At 36.6% G+C, this 25,576-nt stretch overlaps 1 protein-coding gene across 2 annotated transcripts; it reads left to right on the plus strand.

The window, feature by feature from the left end:
- Positions 1 to 25,576, plus strand: ZDBF2 (zinc finger DBF-type containing 2). Of its 2 annotated transcripts, none has more exons than XM_080671059.1 (6): positions 1 to 308; positions 4,904 to 4,956; positions 5,849 to 5,925; positions 7,008 to 7,113; positions 11,463 to 11,794; positions 14,857 to 25,576. In XM_080671059.1, exons 4-6 carry the CDS (start codon positions 7,054 to 7,056, stop codon positions 21,962 to 21,964), a joined length of 7,500 nt encoding a protein of 2,499 aa, XP_080527185.1. In that variant the 5' UTR covers positions 1 to 308; positions 4,904 to 4,956; positions 5,849 to 5,925; positions 7,008 to 7,053; the 3' UTR covers positions 21,965 to 25,576. The 2 variants fall into 2 exon arrangements, with proteins under 2 accessions (XP_080527185.1, XP_080527186.1); XM_080671060.1 differs by lacking the exon at positions 1 to 308 and adding an exon at positions 386 to 497.

The raw sequence follows: 25,576 nt of genomic DNA on the forward strand, positions 1-25,576 counted from the left end.
GACGTCAAACCTCATTCGGGGCTGCAACGCAGCGTTGCCCCTGGAGGACTACGTGGGCTGAGTCGTGACTGGGGGCCCAGGTCCTGCCAGTGACGCTCTCACTCCGCTTCTCCTCTCGCAGCGGCGGGAGAGGCGGGCGGCTCCTATATCTGGCTCCGCGGGCTGCGGGCTGCAGGCTCGGCGGCCGCGGCGCTCTGGACGGCTCCGGGTCCGGGCACTCGCCATGGATCCGGAATAGGAAGGCAGCGCACCCACCGGTCCTCGGTCTCCTCCGGGGCCCGGAAGGAATCCGAGCGGCTTCCACGGAGGTGAGAACCGCGGCGGGGACGGAGGGGCGGGCGCGGGCGGGCCGGCCGAGTCGGCGCGCAGCCCGGGCGACGCCCGCGGGCTCTGTGCGCGCGGCCGGGGGTGGGGCCTGCTTGCCTCGCGCCCTGGGCGCCTTCTTCCTCCCGAGGGACCCACGGACCGCTCGCCCGGCTCCCGCACCCGCCTCGCAGGTCCTCGGCTTCCCTTCTCCCCAGTCCCTTTCTGCCCCTCGGGCGCGAGCGGGGCGGGCGTCTCCGGGCGGGGATCGCGGTGGCTGGGGCGCGGGGTGGAGGTGGGGCGCGGGGCTGCCTTGTGTTTCCGTCGGGTTCGGTGATCGGAGGGGTCCGTGGACGAGCCTTGCGCGGGGGCCGGGAGAGGGGCGGCCGCGGAGGTCGGAGTTAGGGCTTTGTAGCCGCGGGAACTCGCACGGGCACCTGTGGGACCGCGGTCCGGAGTCACCTGTCTACGAATCCCCTTCCCCTTGTGCCCTGCGCTGTGTCCAGTTGCCCCCAGACTTAGGTCTTTTGCAGCTTCCCGCGATTAGAATTTATTTTGGAAACGTTAGTTTTTTTTGTTAACGATCATTTTACTCTCGCCGCGCAACAGTTGTGTAAATCTGGTCAAATTACGCCGTCGTCATTACGCGCAGCTAAAGGCCCCTTCCAGCTCCTAACATTATCCGACGCGATGATTCTGGTAGCGCGTGGAAGAAATGCGTAACGAGATACTGGCTTTCAAGGAACAAAAACGTTTTTTACCCCCAGAATAGAGGTATATATATTTATTTACAGTAAATAGGTATTATCAGGAAAAAAAACCCCACTGAAAAAACCCATAGCAATCTCATCTTTAAGAGAGTCATTGTTAATTGGGGTTTCGTTAATTATATTTATTTGTTACATATTTGTAACTAATATGATCTGCTTTTTCTACTTAATACATTGACGACTTTCTTATAGAGATGCATAAACATCCCTCCACTGCCTTATCAGCGTGCACTGATTTGGACCCAAGCCGTGGAAGGCAGTGATTTTTCCCCCCTGCACCTTGGCCAACAAGGGTCAGTCTTAGTAAAGAGGCTGGCTAAAGATTTGATAAAGCATCACTATAATGGCCAGGATATTGGATGGCAATAAAATGAATTAAGGGTAACAACCACCTTTTATAAAATACTGTCTGTTCTGCTTAATAATGTGAGGCAGTGCTTTTTACAAATTGTAGTTTTCAGTCCATTCATTGGTAAATTGTGAAATTAATTTGGTGAGTCATAACTAGCACTTAAAGAAAGGGATACAAAATAGCAATTTTCTATCCCAAGAAAGGGATAGAAAAGACCAGAATGCATTACATTACGCATCATGAAGGTATTGTTTTCGCAAAACTGTGTGTGTGTGTGTGTGTGTGTTCGCGCGCGCGCGCGCGCGCGCGCGCACGAGCGCGCCTTGGTGCATGTGTGCCTGCTGGGTTGTGATATACAATGTATTGCTTTCTTGTGCCACGATATTTAATTTTGAAAGTCACTAATCCAAGGTACTGTCAGCACTCATCTCAGAATGGGAGCAATGATGCAATTATGCTAAATATTAGTTTTACTCTTTTCTTTGGAATATGTGACAGTGTTTATTGAGGCAAATTAGATTCCTAATTACTTGTTTTCACCTAATATTAAAACAAGCAATTAGCATTCCCGAAAATGCAGAGAGGGAGCATTTTATAGTAGCAAAGAGGTTAGGAGCGGGGACTGCTCAGATTGACCTAGGGTCACATCCCTGCTGCACTGGGTATTGGTGTGTGACCTGGAACAAAATACCGCTTCTCTCTAAACCTCAGTTTCTAGATTTTGCAAATCTATTTGATATTCAGATGAAATAATGCTTTTGAAACTGTTGACATAGTCCCTGGGTCAGATTAAGTACTCACTAAAAGCTAGCTATTATTATTTTAATAAGACTGAATTGAGGTGTCCAATATAATGCTTGTCACCAGAGGTAAACCAACATAAAATGGATAATTAAAAAAAAAGAGAGAAGTTGAATCAGTTTAACGTTGTAAAGAAAAGAGACAATGAATTATGATTTAAAAAAATATTATTTGGCCATTGCTTCCCAATGGTATCCCTTTTTCTTGACAGGTAATTTAAATTATTTTATTCAACAGAGCAATTGCTGTCCTATTGTCTTTTCTAGTAAATTGGTGTCTCTCTTGTCAGGCTGTTGACAAATATTTCCCATAGGGATTCTGAAATTTGTTAGCGTATATTTCAACACTGAAGTCAGTGCGAGAAACACGCATACTATAGCTCTGAACTCATTTCAACAAAACAGGTGCGCAAGAAATAATCTAAAAAAAAAAAATGCAATTTTATTTTGGTTTTGAGACAGTTGTGCTGAAGTCCTTTCAAACAGTCCAGAGTCTCTGTTCATCGCCCCATGTCGCTCTATGCAGTTTTAAATATGACATAAACCAGTGAAATAAGAGTGTAAGCATTGCCATTTTTATAGCAGTTATATTTATGAAAAATAAGTTAAATGCTTTGGACTATAAGAAAATGCTTTTGCAAAAATTCTTAATTGGGCAGGACAACTGTAAAAGGCTGCACAGATTCTTAAACAATCATAATGGTGCTCTCAGTTTTGAATATGTCTTTAAGTTTCTGTTCTGCTTTAGAGGAGCAAAATGGAAACTTGTTGAATATAAATTATGATGAGGTTTTTGAAAGAATGAAAAAAAAAAGACTTTGAACTCTCGCTCTCCTATGCACAGAAAGCCCTCAGTGAAACAGAAAAGCCTAATTTGACCTTAAATAAAACATCTATACATTTCTGTATTTTAAGTTAGATAAAATAGTAAGATTATGTATGTATATGTGTTTTAAAAATCATCTTATTGACTGATTTTTTAAAAGTTCACCAATTACTGGGTTCTAGCAGTTAAGAGGGCTTTATTCTTACACTAATAAGATGAAAGAAATACTATGCAATCATTAAACATTGTTTTGGAATTATGGAACATATAGAGGTGCTTATCACATATGGTTAAGTGATAGAGGAGGCTATAGAATAGACCAAATAGTATCATTCAATTTTTATAAAAACATGTTTAGAACAAAGAGGAATATATGATAAATGTTAATTAATGATGGATAATGGGATTATGGTTGATTTTTATGCTCATTATTTCTTTAGCTATATAATTGTACTATAATAAGTATGTTTTACTTTCATAATAAAAATGAACAAAAGTCATTTTTAAAGAAAAAAATTGTGAGTGTTTTTCTAATTTGCAAGCATAATGAGACTACATTTTTGCTCTAAGGGGTACTGTTTCTTTGAACTTGAATATTTTGGGTAAAAATTAATTTCTCCAGTATTCTAGGAAATGGTGTTGAATAGTTTAACAGTTATATTCCTTACCCTGGAAAAGCTCCTTTGAGTAGGAAAGAACCATTGTTCCAGAATTTTCTTAAAGCCCTCTTTGAGTATATATATACTGCTTTCCAAAATATTTCCATACTGACTAAAGATATGGTCTAGATTCTTTAGTCCGCTTTGACACCTTATCATGTCAAAACTCAATCTACTTTTCTTGCTTTACTGCCCCTTACATTCTTAAATGAAACCTTGGCACTATCTGAACTTGTCAGCTCAGTATCTCCAAGTATTCCTTGTGCTTTCTTGCTTTATTACTTTTGCTTTTTTGTTACTTGGAATATCTTTTTCTGACCTTTGTGTAAGCAAATTCTACCCATTTTCCAATTTCCAGTTTAAAAAACAACAAAAAACATATCTACTATTGCATCCTGGCCCCTCCTGTTAAAACCAATTAGCAGTTATTGTTTGTGCGTATGCATTTCTCAAATACCACCTGGTATTTTTGTGTTAATTTCCCAATTCCATTTTAAACTTCTTAAGGGCAAGAAAGCTTGTCTTATATTTCTCTCTATCCCTTAAAGCTTCTACCATGGAACCTTATGCAGGATAGGTGCTGCATATATATATTCCTTGAAAATACAGCGCTGTCACCAGCTCTTTTGAGTCAAAGCATGGGCTTTTTGTGTTCACCAGTAATCCTGGATAAGAGTAAACACTTTGCCTACAACAGTGTGGAAAAAAAAATTGATAATTTGGCTGAGTTGTCAATAGATATAGATAGATGGTAAAGAATTGACAGTGTCTTTCACTAAAACCAGCACAGGAACGAAGAGTGGGGTGGTGAGTTCAGAACCTAAACTTAATTTCACATAAGTATTTCTTGTAAAAGTTTCTTATGGAGCTTATTTTGAGTTTGATGGTATCTTTGTTCTTAACCTTAGAGGCACAGTTCTGCCTTATATTCTTTTGCTGCTGCTATTCTCAAATCCCAGAGATTTAATGTATTTGATGGGGATTATATGGTCCATCACAGTTACTCTGTTCCAGAGCATCTTAGGCGTTCATGTAAGGTGCTTTGTGTTCAAGCGTTAATATTTTTTCTCTTCTTATTTTTGGAAACTTAATTGTGTCCATTTTCAAACAAATATAACTTGGAGGTGTTTATTTGGCAAATGTTAGACACTTATGGAGCTTATCTTTTTCAAAAAAATTATTTTAATTTACAGATGTTTGCTGGAACTAATACAGCTGATGAAATACCTGCCCTTTTCTGCTGAAGGTAAATGACTTGCTACTTCTTAAAAATACCAGGTACCAGTAGAGTTCAGAAATTGTATAAAAAGACCTATTTAGTCGTGCAGTAATCCCAGACCCCAAAGAAATGATCTTTTTAAGTAAGAATTTTATTACTACATAAAGGAATGACATATTATTGGTTCAACCTATATCAGAGTCTCCCGGGAGCATTTTTAATATGTGGAATTGCCTGGGCCAGTGTGACTGAGCGTCGACCTATGAACCAGGACTTAACGGTTCAATTCCCCTGTCAGGGCACTTGCCCAGGTTGCCGACTCAATCCCCGGTGTGGGGAGTGCAGGAGGCAGCCGATCAGTGATTCTCTCTCATCATTAATGTTTCTATCTCTTCTTCTCCCTTCCTCTCTGAAATCAATAAAAATATGTTTTAAAAAATGTGTGGAATATGCATGGGCTTGTCTCTCCAGCGGATTTTGATTCAGTAAGTTTTTCAGGTGAGTCTTAGCATGTGAGTTTTAAAAAATGCCGACAGGTGCTTCTGACTCATTGTAGCTCATTGTCATTGTAGCATGTACTGTGTATGACACTGGAGATGAAGGAAATGGCAGGTAATAATGCAATGGGAGTTGAAGGACATAAAGGTTAAAGATTTAAAAAATATTTGAAGTATTTCGATTGTGTGTGTGTGTGTGTGTGTTTGCTTTTCATTGTATTTTAAAGAAAGCACTAAAAAGTGTTTTATATAATGATTTTCAAAATTTAGGTTTAAGCTCTAGGGTTCTCTCAACCTGAAAATTTTCATATCTACAACTTAAAGCTTGATTCACTTTGTTGCTTCAGATTACAAATGAAGTAAATTAATGGAAATAAGACTAAATTACAAGTAAGTCATTTCTTATATATTCTTTATTTCAGAGGCTGGTTTAATTGATTCACTTTCCACATAAGTGTGGGAAGTAGAAAAATCAGTTTCTCATAATAAAAAGTAATAGGTAAGTGAATGTTACAGCATTTTATTTAATGAAGCTATTTTCTGTTCTCATTTTACTGGGTTTAAGGGTCTGAAATAATTTTTTAAACATTGATTTTAAGGAGTCAACTTTTTCTGTTGCAGAGCCATCCTTCTTATTAGAAATATTCATAATGCTGTAGGATCATTCTGTTAAATATTTCCCAACCTACAGTGTTCAAAATAATTAGAATTTAAAATGTGATAAAATTATTTCTTACAGTTCTATTTTATCTTTAAGAAAACAGCAAAAACTGTATTGCATTTGTTACTCAAATAATCATAAGCTATATACACTTTGTGTCAGTGAATGAATTGGCTGTGTATAAAAATTACTTGGGAATTTAAAAAATTCTAAATTCTAGACTGTCTCAACTCTGCTAAATCAGAATTTTGGGGGATGATTTTGATATTCATTCTCATTTAGAAATCACTGCAGTATGTAATGTTAAAGGATAATAGTTTTAAGGGGTAGAAACTTGGAAACTATTGGTAGAGAAATCTCATTACACCAATTAGAAAAAAATTCCTCATTTACTTGGTTTATGTAATTGTCAGAGAGAAATGTCTTGCATTTAGAGGTTAAATTTGTTGTTATTTTTATTTTCAGCAACTTTGTTGGGTAAATTATTTTAAAATCTGCCTCTCTCTGGACTATGCAGAAAATCCAAGTGCGATCTTTCCTCTGATGACAGAGAATTAGATGTTACATATAACACTGGCAATTTAAGTAACCTGGAACTTTGTATAGAAACATAACGGGAACACTCATGAGCCTCATTAGTGTATAGAAAATATGTGACAGTCACAACTTAGAAATAGTTATTTGTCTTTAAAATTGAGTACAATGTTCTTCAATACTGTATCAGTCCTAATAATGCTATCATCTTCACTCTAGGTTCACTGATTGATACCGTAGCTCATGGGAAGAAGCTTTATCTATTTTCATAATTATGAGAAATAGGAGGGGTTAGGACTCAAGAATGAAATTCTGTTCTCTGATATTAATCATGGCTATTTTCCTTGTGACAGTAAGGAATTGTGATTTTTGCCATTTTTCCCCAGTCTTTGAATATTCAACGACAATACCTTTTGACTTTGGTTATTCAACATGCCGAACAGATACGGATATTGCAGCTATTGCCTTGTGCGCTATACCGATCTGGACGAGGTGAGAGCACCCTGTTAATATGGTTATTACACCTCAAAGGACTTACTAGTGACTACCTCTTCTTTCACATTCTAGTCATTTTTTAAAACTCATTCATTAAACAGATCATAATAACAACCTACTAGTTGACAGACACTGTTTAAGGTTCTAGGGATATGACCAGGCACAAAACCAGGTCCCTTTATTTATGAAACTTATATTATGGTACAATCAAACAAAATAGTTATATAAATTTAATACACATGTCAGATTGTGATAAATGTTACGAGGGAAATAAAATAAGGGAGGAGGGAGTATAATATTAGGTAGGGTGGCTAGGTAAGGTTAAGAAAGTAACATTAGTTGGGATTTGAATGAGGTGTAGGAGCTGGGCTTGCTTATTCTGGGAGGAGAATTTCTAGGTGGAGAGAATGGAGAGCAAGGACAGAGACCCTGAGACACATGGGTGGTTGGCGTGCTAACCAGAAGCCAAGTGGTCATTGTGGCTGCAGTAGAGGGAGAGCGTGAGGTGGGTTGAGTGACAGGCGAAGAATTCAGAGAATTAGATTCTGTAAGACATTGTAAAATAAGGTAAGGACTTTTAGTTTTATGCTTTGATGCACAAATGTTTTAAATTTTACAATAGTTGAATTGAACTTTTTTTTTCTTTTGTTGCTTGTGTTATGGGTCTCATAAGTGCCTAATCCAAGGTCATGAAGATTTATGCCTATGTATTCCTTTAAGAGTGTTAAAGTTTTAGCTTTTACATCGAGGTCTTTGATTCACTTTGAGTTAATGTTTCTAGATGATGTGATTTAATTAGCTCCTAAAAGCCCTGTCTCCAAATAGAGTCATTTTGGCAGTTAGAACTTCAACATATAAATTTGGCGGGAACAGAATTCAGTCTATTATAGCAATTACAATTGATTGAGTTTCAGAATTTAAACCAATTTTGCATTCCTGGGAAAAAATTACACTTGATCATGGTGTATAATCCTTTTTATGTGTTGCTGGGTTTGGTTTGCTAGTATTCTGTTGAGGATTTTTGCATTTATGTTCATAAGGGAATCGTGTCATCGGTGAAGTTGTAGTGTAATCAAGTTCTGGTTCTGCTAGTGCTAAACTTTCATCTTATATATCAAACAGGCTTATAATGTGTGAAAAACCTGTTTTGTGGCATTTGCTTTGTTTAATTATCTAACAGTAATCACTTAAATTTATATTAAGGAAAAGTTTTTATTATTGTGATTTCCACACCTCTGCCTTTTAAAAAAGAAATACTTTTTAATGCTGGTTATAAACATGAAGAGGCAGATAATAAATCTCAAAGCTCTTTTTAATATTTCGCTCATAAATTATATCATCACTTGACTGGGAGATTATCTGTTGAACCTTTGATAATGATAAAATATATTAAACTTTTAACAGCACGTTTTATGCAATAAGCTTTTGTATAATTTTTTTTTGCTTAAAGTTTAAGACATTTAGATATTCCGGCACTAAACTGACATTTAAAAAGACTGTTAATGACAGCAAAAATAATTTGTCCTAACTAGAAAAGCTCGAATTTCAAGTCTTTGGAGAACTGTTAAGGTAGTGAAGAAATAAGAAATAAGGCAGATGTGGCTGAATATTAAACAAAAACAGTGGAAGCCAAAAGAAAGAAAATAACACTACCTTAGAATTCTATTTAATAAGTATATCATTTAAAAGGAGGTGCAATAAGAACATTTCATTTTACAAAGACAAAAATTAAGGAACTATGTTTAGCAGACCCTTACTAAAGGAAATAGCAAAAGTAATTTCTTCAGATGTAAGGAAAAGAATTCCAGTTGGAAGCTCAGAGATATGGAAAGGAATAAAGAGCAGTGGAAGTGTAAATATGTAGGCAGTTTAAATAATTAATGTCACATGGGATTAACAGAAATGGCATATAAATTGGAAGGAAAGTAAATTGAGTTAATTGGATCTTTTTGCTCAAGAAGAGAGTAAAAGTAACAAATAATTTTAGACTTTGATAAGTCAGGTTGCTTGTTATATACTGTTACCACTAATGGACTAGAAAAAGAAATCTGTAACTAAGTTAATGGGAACAAATGGGAATAATAAAAATAGTTCACAAGATGGCAAGAAAGAAGAGAAATAGGGACCTTGTATTAGCAAGAATAATGAAAATAGATTTAAAAATAAAAGCAAAGATTAGATTCAAATATATTGAGAAAAAATAGATTTGGTGCTTGAGTTAAACTATATGCAATATTTTACCAGAGGTCCTAGTGAGATAAATAAAAAGAGAAAAAGAATTACAATGATAAAGATTAGATAAGAATAAATAAAACTGTACTTATTTGTACACAATGTGATTGTGGAATAGAAAATTCAAAAGTTATCTAGATAAACTATTAGTATTGATAAGTGAGTTAAAAAAGCTTGTTGGGCTGACATAAAAAGATATTGTACTTTTATATACAAGCACCACACAGAAAATGAGATTTAATAAAGACATTTATACCCTGGCTCGGGTGGCTCAGTTGGTTGGGCATCATCCCGAGCACAAAAAAGTTGTGGGTTTGATTCCTGGTACAGGGCATGCAGGAGGCAGCCGGTTGATGTTTCACTCTCACATAGATGTCTCTCTCTGTCTCTCCCCCTCTTTTTTCCTCTCTGAAAATCAGTACAAAAAAAAAACACACTTAAAGAAAAGATGCTTACAACAGCCTCAAAGAACACAATTCTCAGGGAATATAACAAAATATGTATATGATCTTTATAAAGCAAATGATAAACATTGAGAAAAATTTAAGAAAAATTGCATAATTGGTGTATTATACCAGGTTCATGGGTTGGAAAAATAAATACTGTAAGCATGTCAGTTCTATCAAACTGATATATTGATTCAGTGACGTTCCAATAAAACTTGCAGCAAAATTGTAAAATGAAAATTCTAAGACTGTGTATGGACATGTAAAAGGCTAAGCAGCTGCAGAATGCTAATTTTAAAGATGAACAAAGTCAGAGGACTTACGCAGATACCAAACATACTAAGCTATTGTCATCAAGACAATGGGCCATGATAGAAAGACCAGGGGCGTACACCAGAAACTCCAGAAAGACACCTGTGGCTATTTGATTTGTGACAGAGGTGGCACTAAAGAGCAGTGATGACAACATTTTCTCCAATAAATGAGACTGGATCAATAGGATATCCATATTGGGGGGGGGGGGCATGAAGTGTTATTGCTAACATCATCCTGGATACAAAAATCAATTCCAAGGACACTGTAGATGTCAGTATGGTAGGTAAAAACAATAAAGCTTTTGGAGACAGATAGGAGAACGTCCTCATGTCTTTGAGATAGGGGAAGGTTTCTTCAACTGGTCACAGAAGCCCTGACAAAGGAAAAAATTGGTAAACTGGACTCAATTAAGTTTAGAAACAATGGAAGATGATTAGGAAAGCAAAAGGGTACCCTGTAAGTACTCTTGGGAAAGATACTGGATGCACTTTGTATGTAGGTGCACACTAATAAACCTTTATTTATGAACACACACACACACACACACACACACACACACACACACAGTGAAAAGGCAAGCCACAGAGAGGGAGATGATACTTGAAACATATAATTGAACAAAAGAGCTCATGTTCAGAATAAATAAAGATTTTCTATGATTTATTTAAAATAAAAACATCTATTTGAAAAAACAGGAAGAGCCTTGAAACAGACACATCATAAAAGAGGATTATTCAGGTGACCAGTAAATAGGAAAAGGTGTCACAGAAATTGCAAATTGAAATCACAATGCGATAACATGAAACCCCCTCTACAATAGTTACAATTAAAGAGACTGACAATATCAAGTGTTGACGAGGAAGTAGAGTAATAGAGACTATGATACACTGCTGGTGAGGGTCTAAATGGGAACAGCCCCTTTGGAAGACTAGCCATCAGTGAGTACTGATCATACGCAAACCCAGGTAAAAGCATACATGGGATTTTTGCACCCTCTTAAAATCTTCCTTAACGTATAAGAGTTTGCTATGTTATTAAAATCTTTGTATTATTACAGATAGATGTATTATAATTTAAGGATTTTAGGAGATTTTCAGTTTTTTGTTATGCTGTGATTAAGCATCATTTTTTTTTTTGCACAAATCGCCCCCATTTAAGATGATTCTCTTAGGAGAGATTTAGAGAGATGTAATTATTATATCTAAGAGAAAGGTAATCTTATGGATTTTAGATGCATATTTTAGAATTGCTTTATAGACGGTATTTCAGTATATTGTAAATGAATCCATTTTGTGAAACTCTCAATGCTGAATATACCCATTTAAAAATACTCAGTTTCTTTCTTCTTTACAGCACGTGAACAGTCCCGAACACAGATTCATGACCGCACAGAATAGAGAACGGATGGGTGGTGGTAGTGGTGGTGGTGCAGGAGGAGCAGGAGGAGCAGGAGGACAAGGAGGACAAGGAGGACAAGGAGGACCAGGAGGACAAGGAGGACCAGGAGGACAAGGAGGACCAGGAGGACCACCAGGAGGACCACCAGGAGGACCACCAGGAGGACCAGGAGCATCAGGAGGAGCAGGAGCAGGAGAACGAGACACTGAAGCTCCCAGTAGTAGTTTGATGGAACGATTCTTGCAGGATGTCCTGCTGCACCACCCCTATCATTATCAAGAAAGCAGGTAAAGTAACTGAGTGGAATAATATCACTATTATATGTTACAGTAGATATTTGCGTTAACATTTCAGTCCTTCTTAAAGTGCATCTTTGAATCAGGGACTATAATGTGAAATGGTATCTAGTAACTCCCCTTTGCACATTTCACCAGAGAAGATATGGACTATATAATGCTTTTTTCCCCAAATAAAAGTTTGAGGCCAGTAAATAATTATATGTCATTAAGATATTTTATAATTATGTCATGATTAGGCATGGGAAAAAGGCGGCAGCAAGAATAGCTTCCAGAGACAGAGAAGCATCAATCAGACCATCGAATCTCAGAGGGAGGGTGGGGGTAAGGGGGAGAGATCAACCAAAGGACTTGTATGCATGCATATAAGCCTAACCAATGGACACAGACCACAAGGGGGGTGAGGGCATGAGTAGGGGGTGGTTAGGGGGTTAATGGGGGGATAAATTTTAAAAATAAATCACTAGAAGGAAAAAAGATTAGTAACAGAAAAACTGGTAACAGTAAGGGTGGTCAAATGTATATACAATTTATAAAACTGGTGTTTATACGTACACACCAGTAGTATATGAGAGCTCTCCTTTCTTGTCACTCCTGCCAGCACTGGGATTATCAACCTTTTTTTTCCCTCCCTAACATAATAGGCCAAAAAGTGTAGCTCTTCTTTACTTACTTATGAGTAAAGTAGAACTTACCTCTTCATATATTTATTAGCCATATTTTTAGCCTCTAAATTGTTACACACTTTGCCTTTTTTTTTTCTACTGAATTATTTGTATACTTTGAATTTGTATGCTTTATTTATGGATACTAGGCCTTTGTATTTTAAACATGTTGTAAATATTTTCTCAGGGTTTATTATATCTTTCAACTGTATATGTCTTTTATAATATAGAAATTAAACATTTTGATGCAATCAGATCTAAGGGGAATTTTCCTTTTATGGCTTTTTAAATGTCTTTTCTTAATGCCCTTGTTTCTTCTTTTAAATAACTTCAATCTTCCTGGAATTGTTAAAATATGTGGTGTGAGGCAGGACTTCTTATTTTTTATAAATGTGTATTAATGATCTCCCCTGATATAGAATGTCACCTGCAACATAAACAAAATTTCTAAAGTTGTGTGTGTGGATATGTATATTTGATTTTCAATACCAATATACATATACACATGTTTTTTTAATCAGATGCCAACACCACATTATTTAATTATATATATAAGTTTTCTAAGTTATACTTAAAAAAATTTCTTTCTTGCCTTCTTGTCTGGATAGTTCAGCCTTCTTAAAAATCAGCTCTTGCTTATTTATTTATTTATTTTGGTTTTTCTTTTCCTTAATTTAGTTCTTCAACTCTCTTGGGGGAGGAATTTAGTTATTTTTCTATCTTCTTGAATTATCTATTCACTTAGTTAATTTGTGTTTACTAATTCTTTTTTTAAATGGAAGGTTTAAAGTGTGAAATTTCCATTTTGACATCTCATAGATTTTGACATGTTTTACTGTATTTATAGATAGTTTTAAAAATTTTGCTTTTAAGCAAAAGAGTTACAGAAAAGACTGGTTTTTAACCTTTAGTCATTAGATTTTTGGAGTGCTTTTTTGTTGTAAAATTAGTTTTAAATGAGTATAAATACAGATGGTGATTTAGTTATTAACTTTAAACACACACACAAATGTTGACACAAATCAAAGCATGTAAATGATGATTCCTAACCTTTTTGGGATTTTGCCATCTTGTTGGATTTTATGATTCTGCTTGTCTTTTTCTTCCTTTCTTTTCTTAGCCAAATGATACAAAATTGATTTTATATTGAGAATGTTGTGATAGTGTTTAAGACAAATGGAGACACTCCACTAGGGTTCTGAAAAACTGGGGTAAAGTGGTTATATTGTACTGCAATTTTATTGATTAGAGTTCAGAAGTATGAAAACTTACAGCAATTTTTGGTTCATCATGATATTATTTTTGATGCCAGGGTTAACATTTTTATTTTACAATACCAAAACACTATCTTGATATTAATTGTGATATTTTTATGGGAAAGAAAAGCAGTAGTAATATCTATGACATTAAAAAAGCTACATGTGGCCAATGCTTGTATGCATATTCTCTTAGGCAATTGTGGCATCTCTCAAATTTAAAAATATGTAATAAAGGAATTTTTTAGGTGTTAATATATTTAAAATTTTTATTATTTTCAATAGACTATATTTTTAGGTAGTTTTAGATTTATAGAAAAATTAAGATAGTGCAGGGAGTTTTTATATACCCCCTCATCCAGTTTCCCTATTAATAACATATTAGTGTGGTACATTTGTTACAGTTAATGAACCAATGCAATACATTAACTGAATTCTATAGGTTATTCAGGTTTCCCTAGTTTTCACCTGTCTTTTTTTTTTTTTGGTTCAGGATCCCATCCAGGATAATCAGATTACATTAACTTGTCATATCTCCTTAGACTCTTCTTGGCATTTTTAATTTTAATAAGCATTACAAAATTTTCTTCATACAAACTCATCTATATTCCTACCAATAATGTGTTAAAGTGCCTGTCATTGCACCTTTGCCCAAACAATATGTTAAAATAATAATAGTTAATACCTGTGAATGATTACTATTTTCCAGAATTTAAAAAAAAATGCTCTTTACATGTAACAACTAGTTTACTTTTCAAAACAATCGAACGAGGGAAATAGTATTATTTCCTTTTTCGGAGGGGAGGGCGGGAGGGCTAAAGCCTAAAGGTTAAGTAACTTGTGTTAAGCTTTATGCTATTTGCTGCTCTGATAACTGAAAAGTGAGGTATGCCTTTACATTTTTCGTATGTTTAGGAGCCATTTGTGTTTATTAAGTAGCAATTGGTGGAGCTCCTTCCAGCTGCACTGATTACCTTACTGAAATGCATTATCCAGCCTGGTGTGATTGGCTCAATTCTTTGTCCTCTAAGAATCTGGCCCAGGATAAAAAAAAAATAACATTGTGTCCTTATTTAAACATTTTAAAACAGATATTAATTTTATTTTTTACGATTTCCCCCTTTCTTTTTAGATCAGGACCAAATGAGAATAATGCCGGACCTTCTGGGAATAATGCCGGACCTGCTGGAGACGATGCAGCCCCTGCTGGGGACGATGCAGCACCTGCCGAAGTGATTCTCATGGATGATTCTGCTTCCGAAGAAATGGCTGATGATGCTCCTGGAGACAGAGGAGAGATACCCACCCAAAATTCTGAACCTACTGGAGAGTTGCATGCTAGACCTAGTGTATCACAGGAATGTATACAGGGTGTTCCAATTCGGCCATCAGTTATTCAGAAATTGGAGAAGGGGCGGCAGCAGCCCTTGGAGTTTGTGTATAAAATTGGGAGTGGCCTGAAAGAATTTAATCCAGTAGGTGTTGGTCAAGCTACAAATAAGGGAAAAAACCCAGTAGGTCCCTCAGTGATTTCTACTGCTCCTGCTCGTCCTTTGCCCGAAAGTTCTAATGCTCGACCAGTTATAACTAGTACTGCTAGGTTACCAGTAGCAGCCAATTCAGATTCGGTTAACAAATGTGACCCAAACAAAGTTGACAGATCCCTTGAACAGGGAGACGGGGGCTCTAGAAATCCGATGCCCTCATCCAGTCTAGAAAATTCTTCAGTTTTAAATCCGAAACCTAAAGAGTCAAACAGAAAATCTGTATGTATAAATCCAGATAAATCGGTTATACAGGAAGATGTAAAATCTCGGGGTAAAACTTTTTCAACTGGCTTTCAATCTCATGCATCTATGGGTCCTGAGGGTCCCTTAAATGTTGAATCTGTTTCCAAATTAGCAGTTAACCCCACAGTCAATCAGAATAAAACTGATACGCCTTCTAATAAAGGAATCTTTGAAGGTGCCATTCCAAAGCACCATGAGAAATCCTTTCTTAATACGGATCGTACCCAAGAAAAAAAGCATTTGGTTTTTAACAAGCCAGCCCCTTTGGAACAGAAATGCTCAGTGATTACTAAAATGGAGTTTGCTTGTGGCTCTCAGTCAGTGTCTGATCAGCCTGAAGTGGCTGTACAAGACCTTTGCAGTGAGGAGCAAATTGACCAAGAAGATAAGACCTATGAATCAAGAGGTTCTGAAATGAGTTTTGATTGCAGTTCCTCTTTTTATTCACTGACTGACCAACCGAAAGTGACTGCCAAAGAAACAAACCTTTCAGAGGAAGTACGTGATGATTTGCAGCATAACAGTAATGAATCTTGTGTTTCTGAAGTAAGTTCTGTTCACGATGCCCCTCTTCAGTTGGCTACCAACCGAATTCAAGTAATTGTTAAAGGCGTTAGTGTTCAGAAGGCAGTGCCTGTTCGCCTGGTTGATGAAAGCTATGATTCTAGTGATTCTGAGATGAATTTTGATGGCGATACCTCCCTTCAGCCAACTGATGATGACGCACAACAGCCTGCAAAGGAAGTAGACCTTCCTCAGGAGGCACACATGGACTTGGATAAGAACTGTGGATCTGGTAGCTCTGAAATAAGCGCTGGTTCTGTTTTACCACTTCAGTCAGTGATTGAGCAACTCCCAGTGGCTGTCACTGAAACAGAACCTCAGAAGAAGGTTTACACTGGCTTGGTTGATATGAACTATGGATCGAGTAGTTCTGAAACAAGTTTTGGTTGTGATGTTTCTCTTCAGTCAGTAATTGTCCACCCCCAACTGACTGTCAAAGAAAGCAACCTACAGGAGAGGCCTGTTAACCTGAAAGATAACAACAAACCCAGTAGTGCTCAAGCACATCTTGACTGTGGCATCTCTCTTGAGGCAGTGACTGATGAACCTCAGAGTGTTGCTGAAGAAATAAATCCTCCGAAAGAGAACAATGACCTTATGGATATGAACTGTGAATATTATAGTCCTGAAATAAATTTCCACACTGATGCTCAGTTAGTGGCTGCCCAACCTCAAGTAGCAGTTCAGGAAGTAAACCCACAAGAAGCAGCTATTGACCTGCAGAATAAGAGTGCTAACTCTAGTGTTTCTGAACTAAGTGTTAATTCTCATGCTTCTCTTCAGCAGTCAGCTAATGAACAACCTCCCGGAGCTCTGGGTGACATAAATATGAAAGAGTTAAATGTTGATATGGAAGTTAAGAGCTATGGGTGCTCCAGCTCTGAGTTGACCTTTGATTCTGATCCTCCTCTTCTGTCAGTTACTGAGCATTCTGAGCTGAATGTGGAAGAAATAAGGAAAAAGGACATTAACATGGAAGATGAGAGCTGTGGGTCAAATAGTTCTGAAATGACTTTTAATTCTGATATTCCTCTTTGCCCAGCAGTTGACCAATCTCAAGTAGCTGAGGAGGAACCTGTTGATCAGGTAAACAAGAATAATGAATTTTGTGGTTCTGAAATGGCTTTTGATTCCAATATGCCTCTTCCTTCAGAGACTGATCAACCTGAAGTAGGTGTTAAAAAAGTAATTATTCAGAAAGAAGACTATGCACACGTAGGAAGGAAGAATGATGAACCCAGTGGTTCTAAAATAAGTTTGGATTTTTATGTCCCTCCTCTTTCAGTGACAAATTCTCCTGGAGTTCTTGTTAAAAGACGGAAACTTCAAGAAGAAGAACAGATGCACATTGAACCTAGTGTTTCTGAATTAAGTTTGAATTCTCAGTCAGCAACTGGACATTCTGAAAATCCCATTGAAGAAGTAAACCTCCAGAATGAAGAGCACGTACAGCTAGAAAATAAGGGTAATGGACCTGATGTTCCTGAAGACAATTTGAAATCTTACATTTTTCATTCAGCGACCAATCATCCCGACAGAGCTATGAAAGAAATAAACCACCAGAAAGAAGAACAAATAAACTTAAAAGATAAGGGAAATGAATTAAGTGTTTCTGAAACAAGATTGGATTTCAATATCCCCCTTCAGTCAGTTATTCAAAGAACGGATGTAGTTCTTAAAGAAATGTGGCTTCAAAAAGAAAAGCATGCTGAATGTAGCAGTTCTAAAATAAATTTAGATTCTGATGTCTCTCATTATTCAGTGACTGAACCTCAAATAGCTGTTAAAGAAAGAAATGTTCAGAAAGATGAATATGTTTTAGAAAACAAGAGTGATAAATACAGTGGCTCTGAAATAAATGTCCTTCCTCATTTGATGACTGAAAAACCTCAGCTAGCTATTTTGAGGGAGGACCATGTTGACCCAGAAGTTGAAAGTACTAAATCTAGAGGTTTTGATACAAATTTGGACATTGGTCCCCCTCGTCCATCAGTGATTGAGAAATCTCAGCTAGCCCTTTTGAAGAAGAAACATGTTTATCTGGAGAACACAAGCAGCGAATCTAGCTATTGTAAAGTAAATTTTGAGTCTAATGACCCTCTTCAGCCATTAACTGCACAATATCAGGACGTGATTCAAAAAACAAACCTGTGGGAAGTAAAGGATATTGACCAAGAAAATAAAGTCGATAAGCCTAATGAGTCTAAATTAATACAGGATTCTGATGTTTCTCCTCAGTCTGTGCCTGATCAACCTGAAGCAGCTGTTAAACAAATAAACCTTGAGAATGAAGGTCATGTATATTTGGAAGATAATAACAGCCAATATAGTGGTTCTGACATGAGCTTGGATTCTGATTACTTGGCTCAGTCAAGAGTAGATCAATCTCAAATAACTATTTTGGAGAAGGAGCATATTGAGCTAGAAGATAAACACCATAAATCTTGTGGTTCTGAAATAAGTTTTGACTCTGATGACCCTCTTCAGTCAGTGGCTGAGCAGGTCAGAGAAACTGTTAAAGAAATAAGCCTTTGGAAGGATGAAGATGTGGAAGAGACAACGGATAAACCGGATGGTTTTGCAATTATGTATGATTCTAATGTCCGTTTTCAGTCAGTGGCTGGCCAAACTGAGGAAATTATTAAGGAGATTAACCGTTGGAAGAAGCCAGTAGACGTGGAAGGTAAGATTGTCAAACATAGTGATTCAATAAATTTTGACTCTAATCTACATGTTCATTCTGTGGCTAATGAAATTCAAGAGGCTACTACAGAAATAAATCTTCTGAGGGAGGGACATGTTTGTCTGCATGATAAGGGCTATGAACCCAAGGATTCTGCAATGATTTATGTTTCAAATGTCCATCTTCAACCAGCAGTTGAGCAACCACACATTTTGGAAGAGGAACATGCTAATTTGGAAGATAAGAGCAGTGATCCTTGTGGTCCTGAAATAAGTTTTACTTGTGACAATCCTCTTCAGTCTGTGACTGACCAGCTTGAAAAAGCTGGTAAAGTCAGTCTTTGGAAGGAAGGCCATATTTACCTGGGAGATAGCTATAAAGTAGATGGTTTTCAAATAAGTTGTGATTCTGATGCTCCTGTTCAATTAGTGGTTGGTCAATGTCCAGTAGCTGTCAAAGAAATAAACTTGGAAAAGAAGGATCATAATGACTTAGAAAATCAGCACTGTGAACCGAGTGTTTCTGGAATAAAATGTGATTCTGGTATTCATCTGCAGTTAGAAGTTGACCAACCTCAAATGGTTTGCAAAGAAATGAACCTTCAGAAGACAGCGCATCTTGGCATGGAAGAAAAGACTAGTGATTCTGAAATAATGTCCGATTCTGATGTCCCTCTTCAAATAATAGTTGATGAATATCAGGTGTCCGTCAAAGAAGCAGATCCTCAAAAGATGCTGTTAGTGGACCTGGTGACCGGTGATAGTGACTGTGAAGTGATTGCTGATTCTGATACCTCATGTCAGCCAGTGATTGACTCACCTCAAGTGACTGTGGAAGGAATTGCCGGTATAAATGCCAAAAGTTTTGATCTAGAAGGTGCATGCTGTGACTGTTGTGATTCAGAACTAGGATATGTTTGTGAAGCCTCTCCTCAATCAGAGTCAAACCAATCCAGAAAGACTTTCAAAGTAGTAAACCAGAAGAAAGACTATATTATTCTGGAAGAGTCAGCCTGTGAGTCTTACGGTTCTGAAATAAATGTTCAAAAAGATGCCTCTCACCAGTCCAAGACTCACCAATCACCAGGGCCTGATAAAAAAAGGGCAAAAAAAAGTAACCCGAAAGGCAGGAGAGGTAAATCTACTAGTCCTAAAAGAAGATGTAATTGGGAAGAGACTTCTCAGCCAAGGACTCGTCAACAGCAGAAAGCTGACAAAGAAGACAACACTCGGAAAGATCAGAAAGGCCAAAGAGGTAAGCGCGGTCGACGCAGCTCTTCTGCAAAGGATTGTAATACCTCTCCTGAGTCGGCAGACCTTCAAATGGCTAATGGAGATAACCGTTTGAAGTTGAAGTTAAAGTTAAAACGTACAGATGTAAAAAGTAAGAACTCTAAACCTTGTGCTTCTGGGGTGAATATTCAGTGTGATCGCTCTTTTCAGTCTGACAATGACCGGACTCAAAAAGGTGTGAAGAAGATGTCTTTTAGCTTGAAAGAAATGAAGCGTGATTCCCATTCAAGCTCTGGTTCTAAGGGTGATTCTGGAAGGAAATCAAAAAAAGCAAAGTTGGTTTTGGAAGATAAGTCTGATGAACCAGTTCTTGAAGCCTTGCCTCATGTCCCTCCTTCATTTGTGGGGAAAACATGGTCTCAAATAATGATAGAAGATGACATAAAAATTAACACTCTTGTGAGGGAATTTAAGGAAGGCCGTTTCCACTGTTACTTTGATGATGACTCTGAGCCCAGGAAAGTGAAAAAAAAATATTCGAATGAAGAACGGAAGGTTGTCTCATCGGACCTAAACGACACTGCATTCATTGAAGTTCTATTAGAATGTGACTATAATGTTGATGACTTTTCAGTAGCCTTAGATAAACCTAGCCATGACCCTATAGAAAAGATGCCTTATGAACAAACCTGGCGAGTGACTTCTAGATGCCAGACTGTAAAAGTCAGCAGTGGAGCTCAAACCAGTCTCATGAGTTACATAGTGACAAAAAGAGTAAGTGAACATGAGACATACTCGCCATCACTGAAACGTTTACTTTTAAACAACGACAGGAGACCAAAAAAGAAAATCCAAATTGGAAGACTTGAATTTCTTGAATCATATGCTAACATTTTGAAGCCTTTGCACCCCAATGCCTTAGTCTATGTTGTTTCTTCAAATATTAAGCTGAATGAAGGTGAATCCTTCAACGTCTCTGAAATTAGCCAGCAGAGTGATAAAAACAATCAGGACATTAACATCCAGTACAAATGTAAACAGAGTTCCTTTGATTCTTATGACCCATTGAATAAACAAACTGTGATTAATCCTCCTCTGAACATGGAAATACCAGAGTCTGACAAGAATGATGACTGGGTTCAAATTCACTTTAGTGATCTAACCTCCAGTGCAGGAGATGACGATGCTCATGTACAAAGCTCTGCTTCATCACCTTTTATTACAGTGTCAGTAAGACATGAAGTAACATCCGACCAGGGGGCCAATGGGTCTTCCGTATTTCTGGCAAAATCGGAGATCTTGAACTCTAGTGAATTTCCGAAAGAGAGGAATTTCCAATTAACTCTCTTAAACAGTGATGCTGCCAAAATCTCACGAAAATCAGTGAGAAATAAGTACTTAAAAAGAAAAAAGAAAGTTCAGAGAAGGAAGGTGACAACTAACAATAAGCCAGGTTTACTCAAAAAGGTATACAGACCAGTTATTCTTCAGGAAATAACCAGAATCACATCAGAAAAACAGTCAACTTGGATTCCTTCCAAACTAAACGATATAATTAAAAAGTATATTTCAAAATACTCTGTTTTTTTGCGTCGCAAATATCAGTCCAGACGGGCTTTTATTGGAATGCATCTTAAGAAGACAAAATCTGTCCTCAGAGGGTTAAAGAAGGCGAAGAGACCAGCCAAAATGCTTTCAAACTCAGTTCCATCAGCTGATGCCGAAGAGCAGTTCAGTGCTGTCAAGAGCTCTTCTCCCAAGCAACGTGTGCAGGATTCTTCCAGCATTGCAGAAACTAACAAGAATGGTAATAAAAAACGCCCCAGGAGAAAGCAAAAAAAGCGTCCTAAACCTGTCAGAATATATGAGTTGAGAAGTTTATATTCTCAGGTACCATATTCTGACAGAAGGATGACTCGACTTTTACACAAATTGTTGCTCAGTAAGGCAAACCACAAGTGTTTGTGCTGAAGCTAGTTGAGATTCAGAGCTTCAGTTGAAATACATTTGGTAATTAGAGAACATAGCTCTCCCAACTATGACGAAAAAACTAACCTTCAACTATTTTGCTATAGACATCATTTATCAGAACTTTTATATTATTTTAAAATTAGTGTTTGAGGTCCTTTTTTAAAAAGATTCAGAAGACCCTTTGTCCATTTGCTATAGAAGAGCTTCATCTTAATTTATGTCACATAATTTAGCACAGAATATATAATTTTCTCCCCCAACTCAAGTCCCTCTTATTTATTTTTTTTCTAATTGTATCTCATGTCAGCAGGTTATAATATTGTAAGATTTAATATGGCAAACATTTAACGCTATCTTATATTTACTTTTCAAATATCGGAACAATGAATATCTACTTATATTCAGTGTGTCTCAGAATGGCACTATCAACATTGTATTCTAACTGGATAATTAAAAGAAGAAACTGTAATTATCTCAACTTTTGAGTGAGGTTGACTTAATCACAAACGAGATATGACTTAACCTTTCTTTCAAAAGCATTCCAGATAATGAGATTCCATAATCTTTAATCCAGATTTTAAAAACTGCCTGGTAATTTTATACACATAGCACAAACTCTTTCTGCTTTATTTAAAATGGATCTACAAATCTCTAACTTTCCACATCTGGACACATGCACATACACAATCTCTGTAATAAACAATCTCTGTTTTCCTTTAGCATTATTGTGTCTTAAGGGGAAAACAATCTTGCCAATGTGAGTATACTTTTCTATCACCTTTATTCCCTTGCACCTGAAGGGTTGGTGGTTTAATACGAGAATCCAGGTTATCTATGGCCGTATCTCTTAAAAATATTTTAGACACTACCATACTACTTTTTAATAGCTTGAACTGAAATTATTGGTTTGGTCATTTGATTACCAGACCACTGATTGGTTGTCATGAACCAATTACGTATTTATAATCTTGATACCTGAAAAGATCTAATAAAATTGACAAATCAATGGAGGCTTGTTTTGCAAGTGAGAAATTATGTATTTGAACATTAGGTTGGCTTTCCTTGAACTTGCTAACTACTTTATTTAAAAAAATGTTTTATTGATTTCAGAGAGAGGAAGGGAGTGGGATAGAGATAGGAACATCAGTGATGAGAGAGAATTATCAATCTGCTGCCTCCTGCACGTACCCTATTGGGGTTTGAGCCCGAAACGCGGGCAATGTGTCCTGACCGGGAATCGAACCGTGACCATCTATCTGGTTCATGGGTCGACGCTCAAACACTGAGCCACACCGGCCAGGCAACTTGCTAACTATTTTAATGATCAAATAGAAGATGTTAATATAAGCAGATTTTCAGTCTGAGATACTCAGAATGCGTTTAGATCCTTTATTCAAGGACATTGGTTGAGGTAGTTCAGATGGGTCCATTTATCCTTAAGCCAAGGATTCTGGATTATTTATTGTTAATGTTAAAGGAAAACATGAATTTAAACTATATTGTATAAATCATACTTCATTGAAACTATATCAGTGTACCATGATTTCAGAGATAAAAATGTGTTGTTATCTTAGAATTAATGAAATATAGTGTTGTAACAGTTGATTTCTAAGTGTAGTTTATTTCAGGGGCCATTATTTAACCTGTGCATATGCTATGATGGTGTTAATTTCTTTACTTCTAAATTTATTTACATTAAATTTAAAACAGTAATATGTTGAAAAAATGGATAAATGTTTATATATTTAGTTGTAAAGCAACTTTAACTATGCCTCATATAAAATATTTTAATTTCCTTTCTTAAAATATCACTGTGAATCACTGGTTTAAAATAATTTTCCAATTTTAATTTAGGAAGAATACTGTCCTACCGATTAGGAAGTACAAGTAGCTAATATATGAAAATATTCTATTTGTGGGTATTGGTATCTTTTTTCCTATGAAGTAGACATATAATTCCCCTAAGTACTATCAGTAGGCATTCTGCATACTTTTAGTGTAAATTTAAAAGCTACAGATGATATGGAAATAATGCACTGTGTAATTATGATGTATCATATCTATTGTGATTACATCATGCAAAGAAGACAATTCTTATCATTCAAATGATCAAACATAAAAATTTACTAGCTTTTCCATGTTAGAAACTCTTCTAAGTTCCATTTTTTTGAGAAAAAAGGCTTATATTTAAAAATTTATATTACTAAAAGTTAAAGTATACAGTCCTGATGTATTTTAAAACATTTTGGAACTGTTTACCTAAGTTCCTGTAATCATTCTTTTTTTTTAATATATTTTACTGATTTTTTATAGAGAGGAAGGGAGAGGGAGAGAGAGCTAGAAACATCGATGAGAGAGAAACATGAATCAGCTGCCTGCTGCACACTCCCTACTGGGGATGTGCCTGCAACCAAGGTACATGCTCTTGACCGGAATCGAACCTGGGACCCTTGAGTCCACAGGCCGACGCTCTATCCATTGAGCCAAACCGGTTAGGGCTGTAATCTTTTTATTTTGGACAAGCTTGAAAGCGGGAAATTGTAAAAATTATAATTTCAGTTAAATTAGAAGTGAGTTACTTTCAGAATTTGGTAGGTTACAAGATGTGCCCCTTTGTCAAAATATACTTTGGCTTAATTTGCAGATTAAACAGTTGGATGTTTTTTGTGTATTCAAGAGTGCATTAAGTTCTTTTAATAGTGAAAATTGAATTACCGCCACAATGAATATTTTATTAATCTTGTACTTGTTCAGTATCTTGCATAGATTCTTATTATAATTGTCCCAAGTTAAATAGTATGTGGGCAATATTGTGTAAAGTGTGTTGGCATTTGTGCATTTAAATTATTTGTGTAAGTAGGGCTTTGAGTGACACTTTTGGTAAAGAAAAGCTATATTTAAATATTCAAGCAATTATATATTTCCATGTGAAATTAATGTGAAGACTAAATGTATTTTTTATAATGCAATTTAAAGAGTAAATTTGTTTTCGATGTTATCAAGATAAAATTTATCAAATATTGAAATTTGTCTCTACTTTCTCACGTTAGGAGGTTTTTCTGGGAATACTTAAGGAATTAGAGAGTAATGAAAACAGAAGTTCGTTTTATAAATGGTCTTAGAGATAACAAATAAGAGAATGTAAATGTTGATGCTGGTGAGACAATATTGTTTAACCAAAGATATACAGGTTATGTTCAATGGAGTAGTTACTTCAAAAGATTAAAATTAAGCAAGTATTTATTTGTCTGGTGGAGTGGTGGGTTAGCAACTTTTCACTTTGTGTACCTGTATTTAAAGAGTCAATGAACAGGATTGAGTTCTGGAGGCAGTTTCTCTATCATTATTTGACACCTGCTGTGAAGAGAATTCTGATTCCTCCGATACCATAGAGTATGTTACGAAGGACAAGAAAACATGGAAGAGTGTATGTATGTCAATGAGGTAGGTGCCTTTGGCCTCAGTAGTAGTGACTTCTGTTTGTTTTTGTTTTTGTTTTTTTTCTTTGGTCCAAGATTGTATTATAGATGAACAACAGCCTGCTCTATAATAAAAAAAATTACTGAAGTAAAAATATAAAATGGAAGTCCAGTCTCTATAAAGGACTTCAAT

The sequence above is a fragment of the Plecotus auritus genome, assembly GCF_963455305.1.
Source record: "Plecotus auritus genome assembly, chromosome: 5".
In the NCBI taxonomy this organism is placed as follows: Eukaryota; Metazoa; Chordata; class Mammalia; order Chiroptera; family Vespertilionidae; genus Plecotus; species Plecotus auritus.